Source organism: Dipodomys merriami, unplaced genomic scaffold (assembly GCF_024711535.1).
Source record: "Dipodomys merriami isolate MVZ:Mamm:240054 unplaced genomic scaffold, mDipMer1.0.p SCAF_56, whole genome shotgun sequence".
Lineage (NCBI taxonomy): Eukaryota > Metazoa > Chordata > Mammalia > Rodentia > Heteromyidae > Dipodomys > Dipodomys merriami.
In genome coordinates this window covers 4,284,859-4,304,355 of record NW_027206135.1, presented here as the reverse complement: position 1 = coordinate 4,304,355, position 19,497 = coordinate 4,284,859, and the positions used below count along the sequence as shown (strand labels likewise).

General features: G+C 40.2%; 1 protein-coding gene across 1 annotated transcript in view; it reads right to left on the bottom strand.

The window, feature by feature from the left end:
* Positions 1 to 19,497, bottom strand: part of Kpna3 (karyopherin subunit alpha 3) — a 64,359-nt gene that overhangs the window by 26,063 nt on the left and 18,799 nt on the right. The window contains exon 2 of the mRNA XM_070000164.1: positions 4,533 to 4,577. Within this exon, the coding sequence (XP_069856265.1) occupies positions 4,533 to 4,577 (45 nt within the window). The remainder of the gene's footprint in view (positions 1 to 4,532; positions 4,578 to 19,497) is intronic.

The following is a 19,497-nucleotide window of genomic DNA, read 5'->3' as shown; positions in this document are numbered from 1 at the left end:
ATGCATTATTATAATTGCTCCTCAAATATATTTCAACTAGTGTGTCAATTTTTATCTATTTATTGCTAACATCTGCTTGAAGCAACTTATTAAAAGGCCACTTAACCAGAAGAGTTTAAGGTGTGTGTACATGCTTGTTGAAGATATATAAATTAATTAACATAAATGCCACCAATTTACCATTACCTCTTGCTATCTGGCTCTTATAAATAACAATTCTCTGCAGTCTACATTTTGTGGGACTTAAATAGTTTCCAATTGTAACCTTTCAGACATTATGTAACCTTGAATTAATCACCAATTTTTCTCTCAGTTTTTAGTTAAGGTACAGAACTAAAAAAAAAAAAATTAGAAGCTGGGTTCCAGTGGTTTACGCCTATAATCCTACCTACTCTAGAGGCTGAAATCTGATTTGAAGGCCAGTTTGGGCAGGAAAGTCCATGAGATTCTTATCTTTAGCTTTTTTGTTTTGGTTTGGTTTGGTTTTGCCAGTCCTGGAGCTTGACTGTCCCTGAGCTTCATTTGCTCAAGGCTAGCATTATACTACTTGAGCCACAGTGCTACTTGTGGCTTTTTCTGTTTATGTGGTACTGAGGAATTGAACCCAGGGCTTCATGCATGCTAGGCAAGCATTCTACCACTAAGCCTCATTCCCAGCCCATTCATGAGGTTCTTACCTCCAATTACCATTAAAAAAAAAGCGGAAGCTGGGTGCCTGTGGCTCACACCTGTAATCCTAGCTACTCAGAAGGCTGAGATCTGAGGATACCAGTTCAAAGGCAGCACAGGCAGGAAAGACTGTGAGACTTGTATCTCCAATAAACCACCAGAAAACTGGAAGTGGCACTGTGGCTCAAGTGGTAAAGTGCTTGCCTTGAGCTGAGGCTCAGAGTTCAAGCCCCACGACAGACCAAAAAAAAAAAAAAAAACTGGCAGTGAAGCTGTGACTTAAGTAGTACAATCCCAGCCTTGAACAAAAAAGCTATGGGACAATGCCCAGACATTGACACCAAGCCCCAGTACCCATATAAAAAAATTTAAATTAGAAACAAATGACTATATTAGATTAAAAGATTAAATGAAGGGTCAGGTGTGGTAGAACATGATTGTAACTTTAGCTATTCAGGTGGTAGAGGCAAGAGGACTATAAAAGTAAGATAAACCAGAGCGTGGTTAGTAAGAGCCTATTTGAAAATATTGTTAGGCACTGGTAGCTCACACTGTAATCCTAGCTACTTAGGGGGCTGAAATCTGAGGATCGAAGCCAGTCCAGGCATAAAAATCCACGAGACTCCTATCTCCAATTAATCACCATAAAACAAGAAGTGTGGCTCAAGTAATGAGTGCTATCCCTGAAGAAACAAGGCTTAAGGACAGTACCAGGCCCTGAAGTCTAATGTACACACACACATACACACCTACCTACAGTAGTAGCACCACCACCAACACCCTAAACTAAAAACAAAGGGATTGGGGGGTGCAACTGATAGAATGCTTACCCAGCAAGCCCAAGCTCCTGTGTTTAATCCCCAGTACCACAAAAAGAAAGAAAAGGGGGAAAAGGCTAGATGATTTTGAATGTTCTTTTCAAGTTAAAATTTCAAATGATATATTTTGAAATTTCAATTTATATGTTCAATATAATGTATATGGGAGTGTTGGACTACCAAAGAAGGTTGTTGAAGAAGCATTAATATTAATGAAATTCAGCTTAAACAGAAAATTAAAACTAAAAATATGTATGTTTTACCTATAAGAGATTCTTCTTAGTAATTGCTAGATTATTCACAGTAGTTCAGATGAAATAGAAAATTTAAATACCTTAATCCACAAGCTTTATTTAATAAAGGCATGTGAAGTCCATATATATTTAGAAATTGATATTGTTAGTATAACGCTGAGATCATTTAATAAGGGTAATTATGTATGTCTACTGGTGCTTTCTTTTTAATTTTTTTAGTGCCAAGGCTATAGGTTCAACTCAGGGCCTCACACTCCAGCTCAGTTTTTTCCACTCAATACTGGCATTCCACCTTCTGCCTTTTTGTTTGCTAATTGGATCTCACTGATTTGTCTACCTGAGCTGGCTTTGACTCTCAATCTTCAGATCTTAGCCTTGCAAGTAGCTTGCAAGTGGCACAAGCCACTGACGCTTGCTTATAATTACTTTTTTGTGTGTGCCAGTACTGGGACTTGAACTCCAAGGCCTGGGTACTGTCCCTTAGCCTTATCCACTTAAGTTTGGGACTTTGTCACCTGAGCCACATCTCCATTTCTGACTTTTTGCTGGTTAAATGGAGATAAGAGTCTCACAGAATTGTTTGTCCAGCTGGCTTGGAACCACAACCCTCAGAACTCAGCCTTCTGAGTGAGCAGGATTATAAGCATGAACCACTAGTGCCCAGATCCTTCCCCAACCCCTACCTTTGGTGCTTTATATAAGACTATTCTTTTGCCAGAGGGGTATACCCAACAGGCATATTTTTAGTTGAAATTAATTTGTTTTTAAATCTATTTAAGTTTTTCTATGTTCTTCAATCAGCTGGGCAATTTTTCTCCCTCCTGCTGGGAAACTGCTACTTCACCTGTTTTCAAATTTGTTGACATAAAAGTTGCTCATATTCACAATGTCGCTGGTTCCTTCTTTGCACAAAGGATAATTTCCCTTCCTATTTCTATACTTTTGGATAGTACAGTCTTGCACTGATCATAACCCAGCTACGTGACCTGCTTTGGAAAAGATAGTAAGCAAGTCAATCTGCAAAGTGCTTACAAAGGGGAATATCATCTCTTGATGTGCTTTTTCTAAAAGCAGTGACCCAGTGGATGTGGAAGCTCTGTGGAGGACAATCAAGATCCCTTCTCAGACAACAGCTAGAACTTTACACAAGACCATCCCAGATGGTCAAATCACCAATCCACCCACCAACTAAACAGAGACAATAAGAAAAGCTAGAAGAAAGATGGACTCTACCAAAGCAGAAAAACTTTCTGCTGATAAAATGGCTATTGTTTTAAACCACTTAGTTTTGACCAATGCATTCATGTTTTTAAATTTGTTATATTTAAAGTTCCTAGTATTTGTTTAATCTCCCTACTAGCTATCAAGTTTTCTAATAATGTATCATCTTAACTGCAATCTACAGTTCCTGGCATGAGAATATATTGATTAGAAGTGCTTTAAAACTTTCACAGCAGGGGCTGGAAAGGTAGCTCAGTGGTAGAGCATTTGCCTTGCATGCCTGAGGCCCTGGGTTCAATTCCTCAGCACCACATAAGCAAAAAGAAAAAAGCCGGAAGTGGTACTGTGGCTCAAGTGGTAAGAGTGCTAGCCTTGAGCTGAAGAGCTGAGGGACAGTGCCCAGGCCCAGAGTTCAGGCCCCTCAACCGGACCCCCCCCAAAAAAAACAAAACAAAACAAAACAAAAAAAACAACTTTCACAGCTATGAAGTAATGGTTTTATTCCCTGATTTCTACGTTAATCAGATTGTGGTCAGAGAACATTGTATAGCTCACTTAAATTAAGTGGTATTTGCTTTGTGTTACAGGCTCCCCAACTTTCTCAATCTAGAGTAGGTCAAAAGAACAGTTTATTTTATCAAGTAGATCCAAAAACAATATGGGGAAAAAAGGAAAACATACCTACTGAAAGGCAAAAATTATTTTAATATTAGAAAAAGAATTTGCTTGAATGGAATATATAGTACTCTAACATTCAAAATGTAAATTACTCCAAGAGCTAATGGTTCTGGGCTGGCTTCAAGCCACAATCCTCAGTTATCAGTCTCCTGAGTAGCTAGGATTACAAGCTATCAGCATCTTGGCTCACTCATAAGAATTGTAACTAAGTTCTAACTTCTCCTTCCCTTCCTTCCTTCCTTCCTTCCTTCCTTTTTCGGTACTAAGTTTTGGACTCAGGGCCTCAAACTTGAATGGCAGATATTTTACCACTTGAGTCATGCCTCCAACACCTTTCTTGTGCTGGTTGTTTTTTAGGCACCCAGGTTATGGCTTTTTATGTCTGGGCCCACTTGGGCTGAGATCCTCCTACTTGTACCTCACCATGTCACAGAGGATGGCAGGTGGACACCACTCCACGTAGCCATTGTTCCTTCTCTGTAGCTATGATAAATTTACTAAAAATGGGGAAAGAGAGTAATCGTGTCCAGCACAAAGCCCATAGAAAGGATTTTAAGGAAAAACTAAAACTTCATGAGATGTAGTGAAACTTATGATGCTATAAAGAACTTCTAGTAGCACCTACAACCATCAAAATATTTTTTATTTATTATGTATTTTTATGCTAGATAGTTTTAGGAATACCTCCTGTAAAATTTGTCAGAGTATTTTAATTATTCAAGAATTACAAAATGCTAACATCAGAAAACTCTTTTAATTCATTTTCTTTTCTTTTTTTTTTTCCCCAGAACTGAGGACCAAACTCAGGACCTTGTGCTCGCCAGGCAGGTGCTCTTCCACTGAGCTAAACCCCCAGCCTCAATTCATTTTCTTAAGTGTGTATCATCCTTACCTTCCGCAGTTCAACTGTCACTTCATTTCTATGTCTTCGCATTGTCTAAAAAGAAAAATAAAGATCATGTAAGAATCAAAATATTCATACTGCTAATAGGTAACATCTTAAGTATCTGAGACTTACATCTTAAAAAAAAATTTTTTTTGAGGGGGAGTCAGTCTTGTTGCTTGAACTCTGGATCTGGGCACTGTCCCTGAGCCTCTTTGTGTTACAGGCTAGCGCTCTACCACCTGGTGTCATAGCACCACTTCCAGCTGTTTGGGAGTATTTTATTGGAGATGGGTCTCATGGACTTTTCTGCCCAGGTTGGCTTTGAACTGCCATCCTTGGATTACAGGTGTGAACCATTGGAACCTGGCTTTTTAAATTATATTTTTATTATCTTTATGTAGTTGGACAAAGTTATTACCCACTTTAACCAGTGCAACAAAGGTGTAATTTCTCTAAACATTTAAAACACTACTTATGGAAATGAACTGCAAGAAATAGAAGCATGTTTTGGGGGTTCTTTTTTCTTGGTTAGTGTAATTGCTGTTGGTGGTAATGGTATTTGTTTTTGCTTTGGGTGTTTCTTTTTTTTCCTTTGGGGAGGGGAAAGGGCACAGAAAGGGAGGGAATAAGGATAAACAAATGCAATCATGCTATACAATATACACTATGTGGCTTGTGGGCAGGAATGGGGGAAACCAAAAGAAGGGGCGATATTCTCCACACAAAGTAATGTACTCATTACCTGACTTACGAAACGGTAACTCCTCTGTACACACCTTAATAACAAAATTATTTGTAAAATACAATGTAGAAAAAAAGCCTGAGGGGGCTGGGAAGGTGGCTCAGTGATAGAGCGCTTGCCTTGCATGCATGAGGCCCTGGGTTCGATTCCTCAGCACCACATAAGCAGGAAAAAAAGCCGGAAGTGGTGCTGTGGCTCAAGTGGTAGAGCGCTAGCCTTGAGCTGAAGAGCTGAGGGACAACACTCAGGCTCAGAGTTCAAGCCCCACGACCAGACCCCATAAAAAACAAAAAAACAAAAAAAAACAAAACTTGAGGTGCACTTTTTTTTTTGGGGGGGGGGCAGTTGTGAGGTTTGAACTCCAGGCCTGGGTGCTCTATCCCTGAGCTCTTCAGCTCAAGGTGAGTGCTCTGCCATTTGAGCTACAGTGCCACTTCTAATTTTTCTGGTGGTTTATTGGGTATAAGAGTCTCTTGGAACTTTCCTGTCCCATTTGGCTTCGAACCATGATCCTCATATCTCAGCTTCCCAAGTACCTGGGATTACAGGCATGAGCCACCAGCACCCAGCTTTAAGGCTTACATTTTTTAGAAGTAATTTAATCTTAAGGATCAAAGATTGATCAGTTTATTTTTCCCCCTAGAGATAGGCTTTGCTATGCAGCCATGCTGGCTTTAAACTCCCAACCAACTTCCCAAGTGAAAGGATCACAGGTGAGTAACACCATGACCAGTTAATTCATCCACTTATTCATTGATTCACTGATTGTGATAGTGGGATAAGTTCAAGGCCTTGAACTTATTAGGCAGGCATACTACCACTTGAGCCAAGTGATTCTCCAACCTATGCCACCTGTGCAACTGGGCTCACAGGCACTGTTTGTTGGTCAAGACTGAGGGGTGGGTTAACTTTTGCCCAAGTTGACCTCACAATCATAATTCTACCTTACCCTTACATTCCAAGTATTTGGGATTTATATCACTGAAGCTAGTCAGATCCATTTATTTTAAATTATGAAGGCTTGGCTGCCATCCTTTAGTTCTAACTGCACTCAGTGTTTCATATTTGTTTTTGAGAGAACTATATCCTTCTCACTGTGTAATATAGTCTTTGTAAAACCTCAAGTTCAATTGTCCTCTCCTAGACCAATCAACACCAACAGAACTCACTGTAACAATTCTAAACAATGTAAAACTTGCCCATTAAATTCTTAAAGAATTTGCAGAGTGAATAATGACTATCTTTGACTTGTTCTCTATTTCCCAATTTTCAATCAGGTTAACTCATTCTTCCAAGAAATTATGGTTTTGTGTAAGTCAACCACAGCTGGAATTTTTTTATGCTTACAACCAATGAATTTTACCTCTAAACTACTTATGTTTTAAAAAAAATAACTAGTTGCTGAGCGCCAGTGGCTCATGCCTGTAATCCTAGCTACTCAGGTGGCTGAGATCTAACGATCACAGTTCAAAGCCAGCCCAGGCACCAAAGTTAATGAGACTCTTATCTCTAATTAACTACCAGGAAACTGGAGGTAGGGCTGTGGTTCAAGTGGTAGAAAGCTCGCCTTGAGCTGAAGAGGTATAGTGCCCAGGCCTAGACTTCAAGCCACACAATTGATGAAAAGAAAAAAGGGAAGGGGAGGGGGAAGGGGGAAAGGGGAAGGGAGAAGGGGAAAGGAAGGGTGAAGGGGAAAGGGGAAAGGCTGGAAAGAGGAAAGGGGAAAGGGGAACTGATTGCTACAACCTTAAACCACCTGAAAATGAGTAAGCTTTTGTACCAAAGATAAAAGTATCCTTCTAAGTTTGAAGCAATTCTATTTGGTATGCGAAACTATTGGAATAATTAAATATCTTTCTTTCTTTTTTTTTTGGGGGGGGGGGTCCAGTCATGGGGCCTGAACTCTGGGCCTGGGCACTGTCCCTCAGCTCTTCAGCTCAAGGCTAGCACTCTACCACTTGAGCCACAGTACCACTTCCGGCTCTTTTTTCTTTTTGCTTATGTGGTGCTGAGGAATTGAACCCAGGGCCTCATGCATGCAAGGCAAGCGCTCTACCACTGAGCCACCTACCCGGCCCCAACATATCTTTCTTTCTGACATGCATGATATGCTAGATTCTGTTATTATGTATGTAGGATTACATCCTTATATTTTTAATAAAGGCTATACAGACATGATTTATTTATCTTTATCATCTTTATTGCTCGATACCATTTGCCACTACTTAATTTTCCAATTAAAAGTCAGGGATTGGCAATATAAAATTTAAAAGTGAACTGACTGAGCGGGGTGCTGGTAACTCATGCCTCCTAGCTACTCAGGAGTTTGAGATCTGAGGATCACAGTTCAAAGACAGCCTGGGCAGGAAAGTCCAGTGAGACTCTTTTGTTTTGTTGTTGGTCATGGGGCTTAAACTCTGGGCCTGGGTACTGTCCCTCAGCTCTTCAACTCAAAGCTAGCGCTCTACCGCTTGAGCCACAGCACCACTTCTGTTTTTCTAGTAGTTTACTGGAGATAAAGAGTCTCACGGACTTTCCTGCCAGGACTGGCTTTGAACCAGGATCCTCAGATCTCAGCCTCCTGAGTAGCTAGGATTACAGTTGTGAGCCATTGGCGCCCAGTGGTTAATTGTTGTTATATAAGACTCAGGATGCAGGCTCATCTGTTAGGCAAAAATGGAGGTGACAACCAAGATGCCTAATCTTCTTGTACAAGGCATGTATGCAGGGAACTACATGACACATGAAAGAATTCAGTGAAGGTATAATTAAATAAATATACTGTACTTGGGGACTAGTCAATTCAACCTGGTAAAGAAATCAAGACAGCTAGGCACTGGTGATTCAAATCTGAAATCCTAGCTATTCAGGAGGCTGAGATCTGAATGAAGATCATGGTTCCAAGCCAGCTCTGGCAGACAAATATAAGAGACTCTTATCTCCACTCAATCACCAAAAGGATGGAAGTGGAGATAGAGCACTAGTCTTGAGCAAAAAAGTTAAGTGTATGAAGCCGTGAATTCAAGTACCAGTGCAGCAAGCAAGCAAGCAACAATCAGCGAAAGAAAGGGCTAAGGGTATGGTTTAGCTGCGAAGCACCTGCCTAGCATGCATGTGACCCTGAATTCAAATCTCAATATTGAAAAAACAAATCTGTTCCGAAGTCAGTTTATGCGTCCTTATTCCCACTGTACAAGCTTTATAACATTCTGAGGAATGTCACTGATCTCTCTACCTTGATTTCTTTACCTATAAAATGAAGACAAAGATAAACAAATGAGTCACACATTATGCTAAGTGTTTCTAACAGTAGCTGTTGCCCAGCATGCAGAAAGTCTCAGTAACTGTAAACTATCCTCATTATTGTTACTGGACACTACTCATACTCTCATAGTACATCATATCAATGCCTTAATGTCCAATTTCTTTCTACCTATAGATACAGCTTACAACAAACATAACATCTTGTGTCAATTCTCATTTCTGTCATCATTTCCCTATATATTCACAGAAGACTATGTATTCACTCAGTTCAGTTTTCCTCACTAATCTAAATCCTAAATGACCCCATGTATTCAAAGAGCTCAGTTCAAGAGGCAGGTCAGGCAGATGATTGTCGTCCCCCCCCCCTCCACCCCCCACCCCCCCCCCTCCGCCCCGTAAGTTTCAGTTTCATCATAACTCAAGATTCAGTGGCAATCCTTTCATCAAAAACTCAGGAAGCTAGCTAAGATCTGAGGATCACGGTTTAAAGCTAGCTCTGGCAGGAAAGTCCTGAGACTCTTACCTTCAATAAACCACTAGAAACCTGAAGTGGCACTGTGGCTCAAGCTGGTAAAGCGCTCCCCTTGAGCTGAAGAGCGCAGGGACAGTGCCCAGGCCCAGAGTTCAAGCCCCACAACTGAAAAAAAAAAACCAAACAAACAAAAAACACCCCAAAACCAGCTGCCAAGCTGGGCACTGGTGGCTCACCACTTGTAATCCTAACTATTCAGGAGGCTGAGAACTGAGGACCACTCTTCTTTCTTTTGAGATTCCCTGTCCATAACAGCAACATTATAAGGACTTCCCTGATCCAATTTAAAAACTGGACAATTTCCCATAAATTAGTCATTTGACCAATTGACTTAAATTCACAGACTACTTAAAATTTTAACTCCTTGATTTTCTGCCAAGCTATCAATGTCTTTCTGTTTTGGCTTCCTTGTATATATTAGTCCTCATACTTTTTTGGTGGGGGGGAGATGGGAGGTCAGTTGTGGGACCTGAACTCTGGGCCTGGGCGCTGTCCCTCAGCTCTGTCCCTCCCTACCTCAAGTCTAGTACTCTACCACTTGGGCCACAGAGCCACTTCTGGCTTTTTCTGCTTATGTGGTGCTAAGGAATCAAACCCAGGGCCTCATGCACACAAGGCAACCACTCAACCACTGAGCCACCTTCCCAGCCCCACAGTCCTCATACTTTCAACAGCCCTACTCCTCTACTTATATCTTGCTGTCTTGGTAAAAAGTTAACCCTGGATTACTTCAGTTCTTATTCCAAAAGCTGGGCTGTTAGGTGCTACAGTAGAAAAAAAATTCAACCTTCATTATGTGTATTAAAATTTCTGTCTTTCACCTAAATTAAGCTCTCAATGCTTGCTATTTAGAAATCTTTCAGAGCTGGTGGTGCACACCTGTAATCCTAGCTCTCAAGGAGGCTGAGATCTGAGGATCACGGTTCAAATCCAGCCCAAGCAGCAAAGTCCATGAGACTCTTATCTCCAATTAACCACCAGAAAAACTGGAAGTGGTGCTGTGGCTCAAGTGGCTGAGCACTTGAGCTGAAGAACGCAGGGACAGTGCCCCACCACTAACAAAAAAAAAAGAAGAAGAAAGAGAGAGAGAGAGAGAGAGAGAGAGAGAGAGAGAGAGAGAGAGAGAGAGAGAGAGAGAGAGGAAGGAAGGAAGGAAGGAAGGAAGGAAGGAAGGAAGGAAGGAAGGACGAACTATTTCTTTCACCCGATGTGGAAGAAATAGTTGTATTGTCAAAGCTCATAGAATTCATAAACTTTATAGACCAAGAAAATGACAATTTGCCTTGTGAAGGTTAAAATGTGTTTGTAACTTTAACTAAGTATCACTATCCTACAATACTGTGATATTTGTAAAATTTATGTAATCATTTAGGCTGAATAAAAATTATTTTGAAAATGACAGTGCCAATAAGTACCAGGAAATGGGTACTTGCAAAGGTGTAGGGGAGGGAGAGGGTCAAGAGGAGAGGGGTAGACAAAAGATGAGGGGAAAGAGGGGGGGGGACAGGACGGAGAGGAATGCAGTAGTCAATTCATTGTATGTACCACAAAATTAAGGAAAGGATATTGAAGGATAACAGATCAAGATACACTGTATGCGTAAAGTGCTTTGTTAAATAGGGAGAAAATTCAATACATACCCTAAAAATTTAAGAAAAATGAGGGAAATGGTGGGCTGGGAGGGGTGGGTGAGAATGTTTAAAGGGATGATATTGGTCAAGATGCATTGTATTCATTAACTGCTTAGTTGAATGACAACTCCTTTGTACAGCTACTTAACGATAATAAAAATATTGGGGCTAGGAATATGGCTTAGTGGCACAGTGCTTGACTAGCATGCATGAAACCCTAGGTTCAATTCCTTAGTACCACATAAACAGAAAGGGCAGGAGGTATCACTGTGGCTTAAGTGACAGAGTGCTAGCCTTGAGCAAAAAGAAGCTCAAGGACAGTGCCCAGGCCCTGAGTTCAAGCCCCAGGATTGACTAAATAAATAAATTGTATTTGTTAAAGTATATAATATTCATAGTCTAGTTAACCAATGTAGTTGTTTATCATCATCATGATGCTGATAAAGAAAATAAACATTTGCAGACTGAAAGATAAAAAAAGAAGTACAAAAAGTTGCTGTTGCTTTGCAGTACTAGGAATTAAAACAAGAACCTCAAGCTTAGCAGGAAGGTAATCTACCATTTTAGCCATACCTTGTTTCTGAAATAAGGTCTCAGTAAATTTTCCCCCGCTGCCTTGTCTTGCCTCAGACTGCTCAATAGCAGGATTTACAGCAAGTACATACGTGGTATTTGACTGTTTTTCGGAGCTACTAGAGTTTGAACTCAGGATCTTGGGCATACTAGGCACTATTTGAGGCACATCCCGAAAGCTTTTTTTTGCTTTTATTATTTCATTATTTCTCAGGTAGTGTCTTCCCCTTCTTGCCAGGGTCTAGTCTCATACTGTGACCCACAGATTGAGACTGGGTCTACTATTAAGATTTTAATTCACATAGTTCTGCTGATTAATGATGTTTGACATTTTGCTATAGGTTTTTTATAGACCAGTCATATATCTTCATTATGAATTGTCTATTTAAATATTTGGACATTGAAAAAATTAGTTTTTGCTGGGCCAGAGGCTCATGCCTGTAATCCTACCAAGGAAATTAAGATCTGAGGACCATGGTTCCAACTAAATGGGGCAGACAAATCTATGAGACTCTTCTCTCCAGTAACCAGCAAAAAAGGCAGACAAATCCATGAGAGTTATCCCCATCTCCGATTAATTATCAAAAAGAAGAGAAGCTGGCTGGGCGCCAGTGGCTCATGCCTGTAATCCTAGTAACTCAGGAGGCTGAGACTTGGGCATCATGGTTCAAAGCCAGCCCAATCAGGAAAGTCCATGAAACTCTTATCTCCAATTAACCACCAGAAAACCAGATGTGGTGTTACAGCTTAAGTGGTAAATCACTAGCCTTGAGCTGAACAGCTCAGGGACAGTGCCCAGGCCCAGCGTTCAAGCCCCATGACTGACAAAAAAAAAGAAGTTGTGAAGCTGTTGCTCAAGTTGTAGAGTGTCAGCAGTGAGTAAAAAAGCTGAGCAAGAGCTTGAGGCCCTAAATGCAACCACAGTACTGGCACACACACACACACACACACACACACACACACACACACACACACACACACACAATACACACATATGTGTGTATATACACACACATATATTTTGACACACATATATATAAATTTTAATTAGGCTTTAAAAGTTTCAATTATGAGTTTAAAAACTAATCTGGATGCAAGTTCTCTGGCGTATACATGGAAATATTTCCCTCATCTAATGTTAGTCTCTTCATTTTCTTTACACTTTTTTTTGTTTTTGCTGGCCCTAGGGCTTAAGCTCACAGCATGCACACTGTTCCTGAGCCTCTCTGTGCTCAAGGCTAGTACTCTACCGCTTGAACCACAGAACCACTTCCAGCTTTTTCTATTTATGTGGTACTGAGGAATCAACTCCAGGGCTTCATGCATGCTAGGCAAGCACTCTACCACTAAGCCACATTCCCAGCCCCCTTGGTAGTATTCTTTAAAAGACAAAAGTTTTGCCAAGCACGGCAGGCTCACATCTGTAATCCTAGCTACTCAGGAGACTGAGATCTGAGGATCGAAATTCGAGGCCAGTCCAGGCAGGAAAGTCCATGAGATTCTTATCTCCAATTAGCCACCAGAAAACTAGAAGAATGGTAGAGTACTACCCTTGAGTGAAAAAGCTCAGGGGCAATGCTTAGGCCATGAGTTCAAGCCCCACAGCCAGAAAAAAGAAAAAGGGTTTTCACCTTTGAGAACTATTTTACCCATTTTTCTATTATAGTTCATGTTTTATGTGTTTTACCTAAGAAATATTAACCATATCAAGGCTTCTGTTTTTTTCCTATATTATCTTACAGAATTTGTTCATCTTTTACATTTAGGTCTATAATTCATTTTGAATTAGTATTTGCATATACCATTTATATGCAAATATGCATATATCCAACCCATTTGAACAACTTTTGTCCTTTTTTTTTTTTATGCTAACCCCAAGGGCTTGATCAGGACCTGGGTGCTGTCCCTGAGCTTTTTTGCTCAAAGCTACCACTTAAACCATGGCCCCACTTCTGACTTTTTTTGGTGGTTAATTGGATACAAGAGTCTCACAGACTTTTCTGCCCAGACTGGCTTTAAGCCATGACCCTTAGCTCTCAGCTAGGATTACAGATGTGAGCCACAGGTACCTGGCTTGTTACTTCTTTTGAAAAGCACTTGAATCATACATATGTATTGAGAATATTACTCAGTCTTATTTATCTGTATGTCTATCCTATGGCATTATCTCATTGTCTTTATTGCTGTAGTTTTGTAGTAAGCCTTAAAATCAGTGCTTTTTCAGTCCTTCAGCTTTGTATATCTTGTTTTCAAGATTGGTTTGACCATCTTACAGATGTCTGTAAAACATACCACCCAACAATAGCAGAACACATCATTTTTAGTCAACATAGCATTCTGCAGAATAGGTATGTTGTTACAGAAAAAAAAAAAAGTCCTAGCAGATTTTAAAAAATCAAACTCATGGGCTGGGAAGGTGGCTCAGTGGTAAGAGTGCTTGCCTTGCATGCATGAGGCCCTGGGTTCGATTCCTCAGCACCACATAAGCAGAAAAAGCCAGAAGTAGTGCTGTGGCTCAAGTGGTAGAGTGCTAGCCTTGAGCTGAAGAGCTGAGGGACAGTGCCCAAGCCCAGAGCTCAGGCTCCATGACTGGCAAAAACAAAAACAAAAAAAAATCAAAATCATAATATGCTCTCATGACAGTGGAATTAAATCAGAGATCAATAACAAAAAAGTGTCATTTTTTTAACAAATGTGGGGATTAAGCAACACACTTCTAAAAAAAACCAATGGATTAAATAAACCATAAAAGAAATAATACTTTGAGATGAATGTAAATGAAAATGGCATTAACACTGGAACCAGCTAAAGCACTATTCAAGAATATTTATAGCTCTAAATACATTAAAAAAAAAAGAGAAAGTGTACAAAGTAATCATGGTCTACTTCAAGATATTAAAAACAAGAGCCAGGTATCATGGCTTATAACTGTAATCCTAGCTACTCTAGAGGTTGAATGGGGAAGATCAAGGCCTGAGGCCAGCCCGGAGAAATACTTCTTTGAGAATCTTACCCAAAAAGAAGCTTGATGTAAAGCCAGGGAAGAGGTGATATTGTTCCAAAAGAAATGTACTCTTTACCTGATTTATGTAACTTTAACCACTGTACTTCACCTTCATAAAAACAATAATTTGTGTGTGTGTGTGTGTGTGTGTGTCAGTTGTGAGGCTGAACTCTGGGCCTGGATGCTGTCCCTGAGTTCTTTAGCTCAAGGCTAGCGCTCTACCACTTGAGCCACAGCGGCATTTCCGGCTTTTTCTGCTTAAGTGGTACTAAGGAATCAAACCCAGGGCCTCATGTATGCAAGGCAAGCACTCTACCACTGAGCCACCTTCCCAGCCCAACAATAATTTTTTTTTTTTAAAGAAGCTTGATGTGGTGGTACATGTGACCCCAAATAAATCAGTTGTAAATTGAAGGCTCACAATCCTGGGTGGCCTGAGCATATATGTGAGACTGGATTCAAAAAATGACTAAAGTTAAAAATGGTTTGGGGGTATGGGTCAAATACCTAGCAAGCAGGAAATCCTGAGTGTGGGATATATGCCTATAATTCCAGCATTTGGGAGACTAAAGCATTAGTCTCCTAAGCATTACAAGTTTGAAGCCAGCCTAGGGTATACAGTGAGACTCTGTCTCAAACAAAACAACAACAAAAACAAAAACAGGGGCTGGGAAGATGGCTCAGTAGAAGAGTGCTTGCCTTGCATGCACTAGGCCCTGGGTTTGATTCCTCAGCACCACCAGAGTTCAGGCCCTACGACTGATCAAAAAAAAAAAAAAAAAAAGTAGGAGGGGAAGAGGGAAGAAAGAAAATTGTATCTAACTGTAGCACATATTACTTTATGATGGCATTTTTAATTTATATAGTCAAAGTACCATATGTAGTACCTTTCCTCATATAAGAAGACATGGAAAAGATATATTAATTTAAAAAATCAATGTCTGGATATGATGGTTCACATGTGTAACCCAACTATCTGAGCTTATAAGTAAGAAAAACATGGTCAGTGGCTGGCCAGGACAAAAAGTGGGAGTCCCTATTCTAAGGTCAAACCCCAATACTTCCAATTAAGCAAATCACTGAAGGCAGACAGAAACCTGGATAACCTGCTCTTAAAATATAGCTACCTGGTGAAATAATAAGTAAGATTTTGTCTGAGTGTATTCTATAATCCTCCTGCTACCTGGAGTAGAAGACCATAGTATTATTGGCTTTAAGTATAAGACTATGTTCTAGTTAAGAGAACACACAGAAATTTAAGGGAGGAAATCTTGGAAGAGAGTGAACTGTAGAAGAAATGAGTCTAAAATAGTTTATCATATCTGCCAAATCCTTGTCAATCTGAAACTGTATGCAAGCAGTAGTGGTGGGTGTGCACATGTATGCATAGCATGTATGTTGGGACTTTTAATTTGCCTTTAGTAGTATCATATTGATTCTGAATAGACTTAAAACGAAAAACTGCAATCTCTAATAAGAAAAAATAAGAAAGGGGCTAGGAAGGTAGCTCAGTGGCAGAGCATTTGCCTTGCATGCATGAGGCCCTGGGTTCGATTCCTCAGCACCACATAAGCAGGAAAAATAAAGCCCGAAGCGGTGCTGTGGCTCAAGTAGTAGAGTGCTACCCTTAAGCTGAAGAGCTGAGGGACAGCGCCCAGGCCCCATGACTGGACCCCCCAAAAAAGAAAAAGAAGATTAAAAGACAAACCTAGAAATCAAATGAAGCATTTGAAAACTTTGATTATTCTAACAGAAGTCAAGAAGAGAAAAAAACAAAAGACAGGATAGGAAACAATAATAACACAACAAACTGCTTGATTTGAATTATATCAATACTTACATTTCTGGCTTTTAACTAAAGCCAGAGACTGTCAGATATGATTAAGAAGCAAGACCCAACTATATACTATCTGTAACAGCAGCATTTTAAATACTACAAAGATGTAATAGTTAGAAAGCTGAAAGATGCAGGCTGGGAAGGTGGCTCTGTGGTAGAGCGCTTGCCTTGCATGCCTGAGGCCCTGGGTTCGATTCCTCAGCACCACATAAGCAAAAAGAAAAAAAGCCGGAAGTGGCGCTGTGGCTCAAGTGGTAAGAGTGCTAGCAATGAGCTGAAGAGCTGAGGGACAGCGCCCAGGCCCAGAGTTCAGGCCCCACGATCGGACCCCCCCCCCAAAAAAGCAGAAAGATGAAAGATGAAAATGTACAATAATGGTATGTACAGTCTAACATTTAAATAGTCTTGCTAGGTGTTGGTGGCAAAAACTTATATTCCTGGTACCTAGGATGTTGAGACACAAGGATCATGAATTCAAGACCAACCCAAATTATTACATAAAAGAAGTCTCAACCCTGACCCTATCTCTTCTAATTCTTCTCTTTTTTTTTTTTGACAGTACTGGAATTTGAACTCGGGGCTTTGAACTTGCTAGGTACCCTAATGCTAACCAATACCTTCAGCTCAGCTTTTCATTGTTTGTTTTTGAGATGCTCTTTATTCCTGCCTGGGCATCTGCCTGAACCATGATCTTACCTGTTTTAGACTTCTTGCTGGCATGACAGGCACATGCCACTGTGACCAGCTATAGGTTGAGGAGTCTCATTAACTTCATGATGACTTGGAAGGAAATCCTTCCAATCTCAGCCTCCCAAGTAGCCAAGACCGTTAAGTATGAGCCATTTGCGCCTAGCTCTATTTTGTTGTTGACAGTCTCATTACCCAGGAAGAGAACAGGGAAATCTACTCCATGCTCTTGTCTCAAAATTATAAAACACACTAGGAAATAAATCTACTGTAGGTAATACAAAGACACTGAAAATATTAGTCCTAAGGCTAAGAAATTCAGCAGTAAAAATAGGAGAAACACTACGAAATATCTTTTAAGATGATTGAGTCATTTCAAGAAGGAACAAAACACATAAGGAAGAAAAAAGTTAACTGGTTTAGTTAGCTAAAAATAAAAACTAAACTCACTGAGTTTTAAAGTGTAGTGAACAGAAGCAGCAACCAGGTTTAAAATCAGAGTGGTGGCTCAGTGGTAGAGTGCTTGCCTCCCATGCATGAGGCCCTGGGTTCAATTCCTTAGCACCACATAAGCAGAAAATGCCTGAAAATGCTGAACCTCCCGTAGTAGAGCTGTACCTCTAGTGGTAGAGGCTTGCCTTGAGCTGAATAGCTGAGGGGCAGAGAGCCCTGGGGAGGGGGGAGGGGGGGATGGGAATCAGAAATACAGGTTGCAGCCTATAAGCAGAAAAAACATTGTAACACAACTTTGTAACACAAACTGTGCCAGGTGCTTAAATGTGTCTCATCACTTAATTCTCAAAGAACTTTTTGTGCAGTAATTTAGTTTCCTACTTTTCGAGATTACTATTATTTACAGATAGAGTAAACAGCAAATGAAGCAAGCTAGGTGATCAATGACTACTTCTGTTTTGAATATCATAAGGAACTTGTGGGGGATTTCTAGGAGAACTGTTCTGGAAGACACTTCGGCTCAGGAGAGATCTGGGCTTAAAATTTTAAGCTTCTTAAATTCCCAAGATTGTCTGGCTTGCAGAACACACCAGAATCTGTTTACTTACAAATACAACAGTTTAAGATGCTGACTAAAGGAAGCTAGAGTTGAAGGGGGAATCAAGTCTGATAACAGAAATTTTCTATCTACATCAGCAAATCTATAGGGGCTAAAAGTTAGATTGCTTGTGTGAGACTGAGTTGGGGTTGGGTAGAATAGGGAATGGCTGCTAAAGGATACAAGGTTTCTTTATGCAGTCATGAAAATATTCTGAAATTGACTGTGCTTCTAAAAACAATTGAATTGTATACTTTTTGTGGCTTAGGCTGGCCTAGAACTTATGATCCTCCTACATGAGCCTCCTGATGACTTCCTACCATATGCCACTATGTCTGCTGAACTGTATAATTTAAATGGGTGAACCATATGCTAACTTACCTATAACTCAAATAAACTCTAACAAAACAGTCCTTTTTATATTATATTGATTTATCACAACTAAAACTATATACAAGTTAGCAAGACAATATGCAATATTATGTCAATGTCAGAAACAAGTATTTCTGCATATTTGAAGATTACCTAGATGTTTCCTAATACATGTATTCAGTATTCTCATAACTAGGGACTATACCTAATAGCATAATTCAGAATTCATGAATTAAAAAAAGTCCATGTGGCTGTATTTGAAGCTATGGGAATATTTATGATAACCAAGAGCCAGGTGCTGGTGGTTCACTCCTGCAACACTGGTCACTCAGAAGGCTGAGATGCAGAGGATCATGATTTAGCCAGTTAGGACAGAAAAGTCTAAGACTTCACCTCCAAAATAACTAGTAAAAAGCCAGGTTGGAGGCCTGACTTAATAGCAGAATGCCAACGATGAGCAAGCAAGCAGAGTGAGAGTGAGGTCCTAAATTCAAGACCTAGTATCAGAAAATTAAAAAGGATTTATATGTTATGGCCAAAACATAGGGAAGAACAACCTGTATAGATGGAGGGAAAAGTTGAACCAGGCGCTAGAGGCTCACACCTGTAATCTGCTGCTACTTGAGAGGATCCCATTTTGAGGTCAGCCCTGGTAGAAAAGTCTGTGAGATCCCATCTCAACCAGCCGCTGAATGTAGCATGAAGTGTGATCCTCCTAATCTCTACTTCCCAAATAGCCAGGATTATTGAGCTACAGAGCCTGCCTCAGGATGTCTTATGACAAAAATACCCAAGCCACTTCTGACAAAAGCTAAACAATATACCAAAGAACCAGGAGGGCCTGTGCTTGCCATAGAAATTCAATACCTTTTAAGCCAAATGCCTAATTATATTTTGTTTCTCTTTTAGCTAGTCTCCCTTTTGCCTGGGCCAGTCTGGGACCACTACCTTCGCGTTTACATTACATCCCATTTACATTACAGGCACTGCACTACTACCTCAGAAAGAAGAGAAATATATAGTAAGCTAAGATAGTGTTTGTTATTTCTTGGAAACCTGGCATGTACAGATAAAATTTATTATAGAATATATTTAGGTAAAGGTACAGGTTGTAGGGCTCTACCATCTAAGTCCCCAATAGGCCACCTCTACAGCAGCATACCTGATTAGAAATACTGATACAATAGACTCTCACATGCTAAACCCTCAGTCACCAAAATAAAGGAAAAGTTCATCCTTATAGCTGTCTACTATCACAAATAAACTAGCTTAATTAAA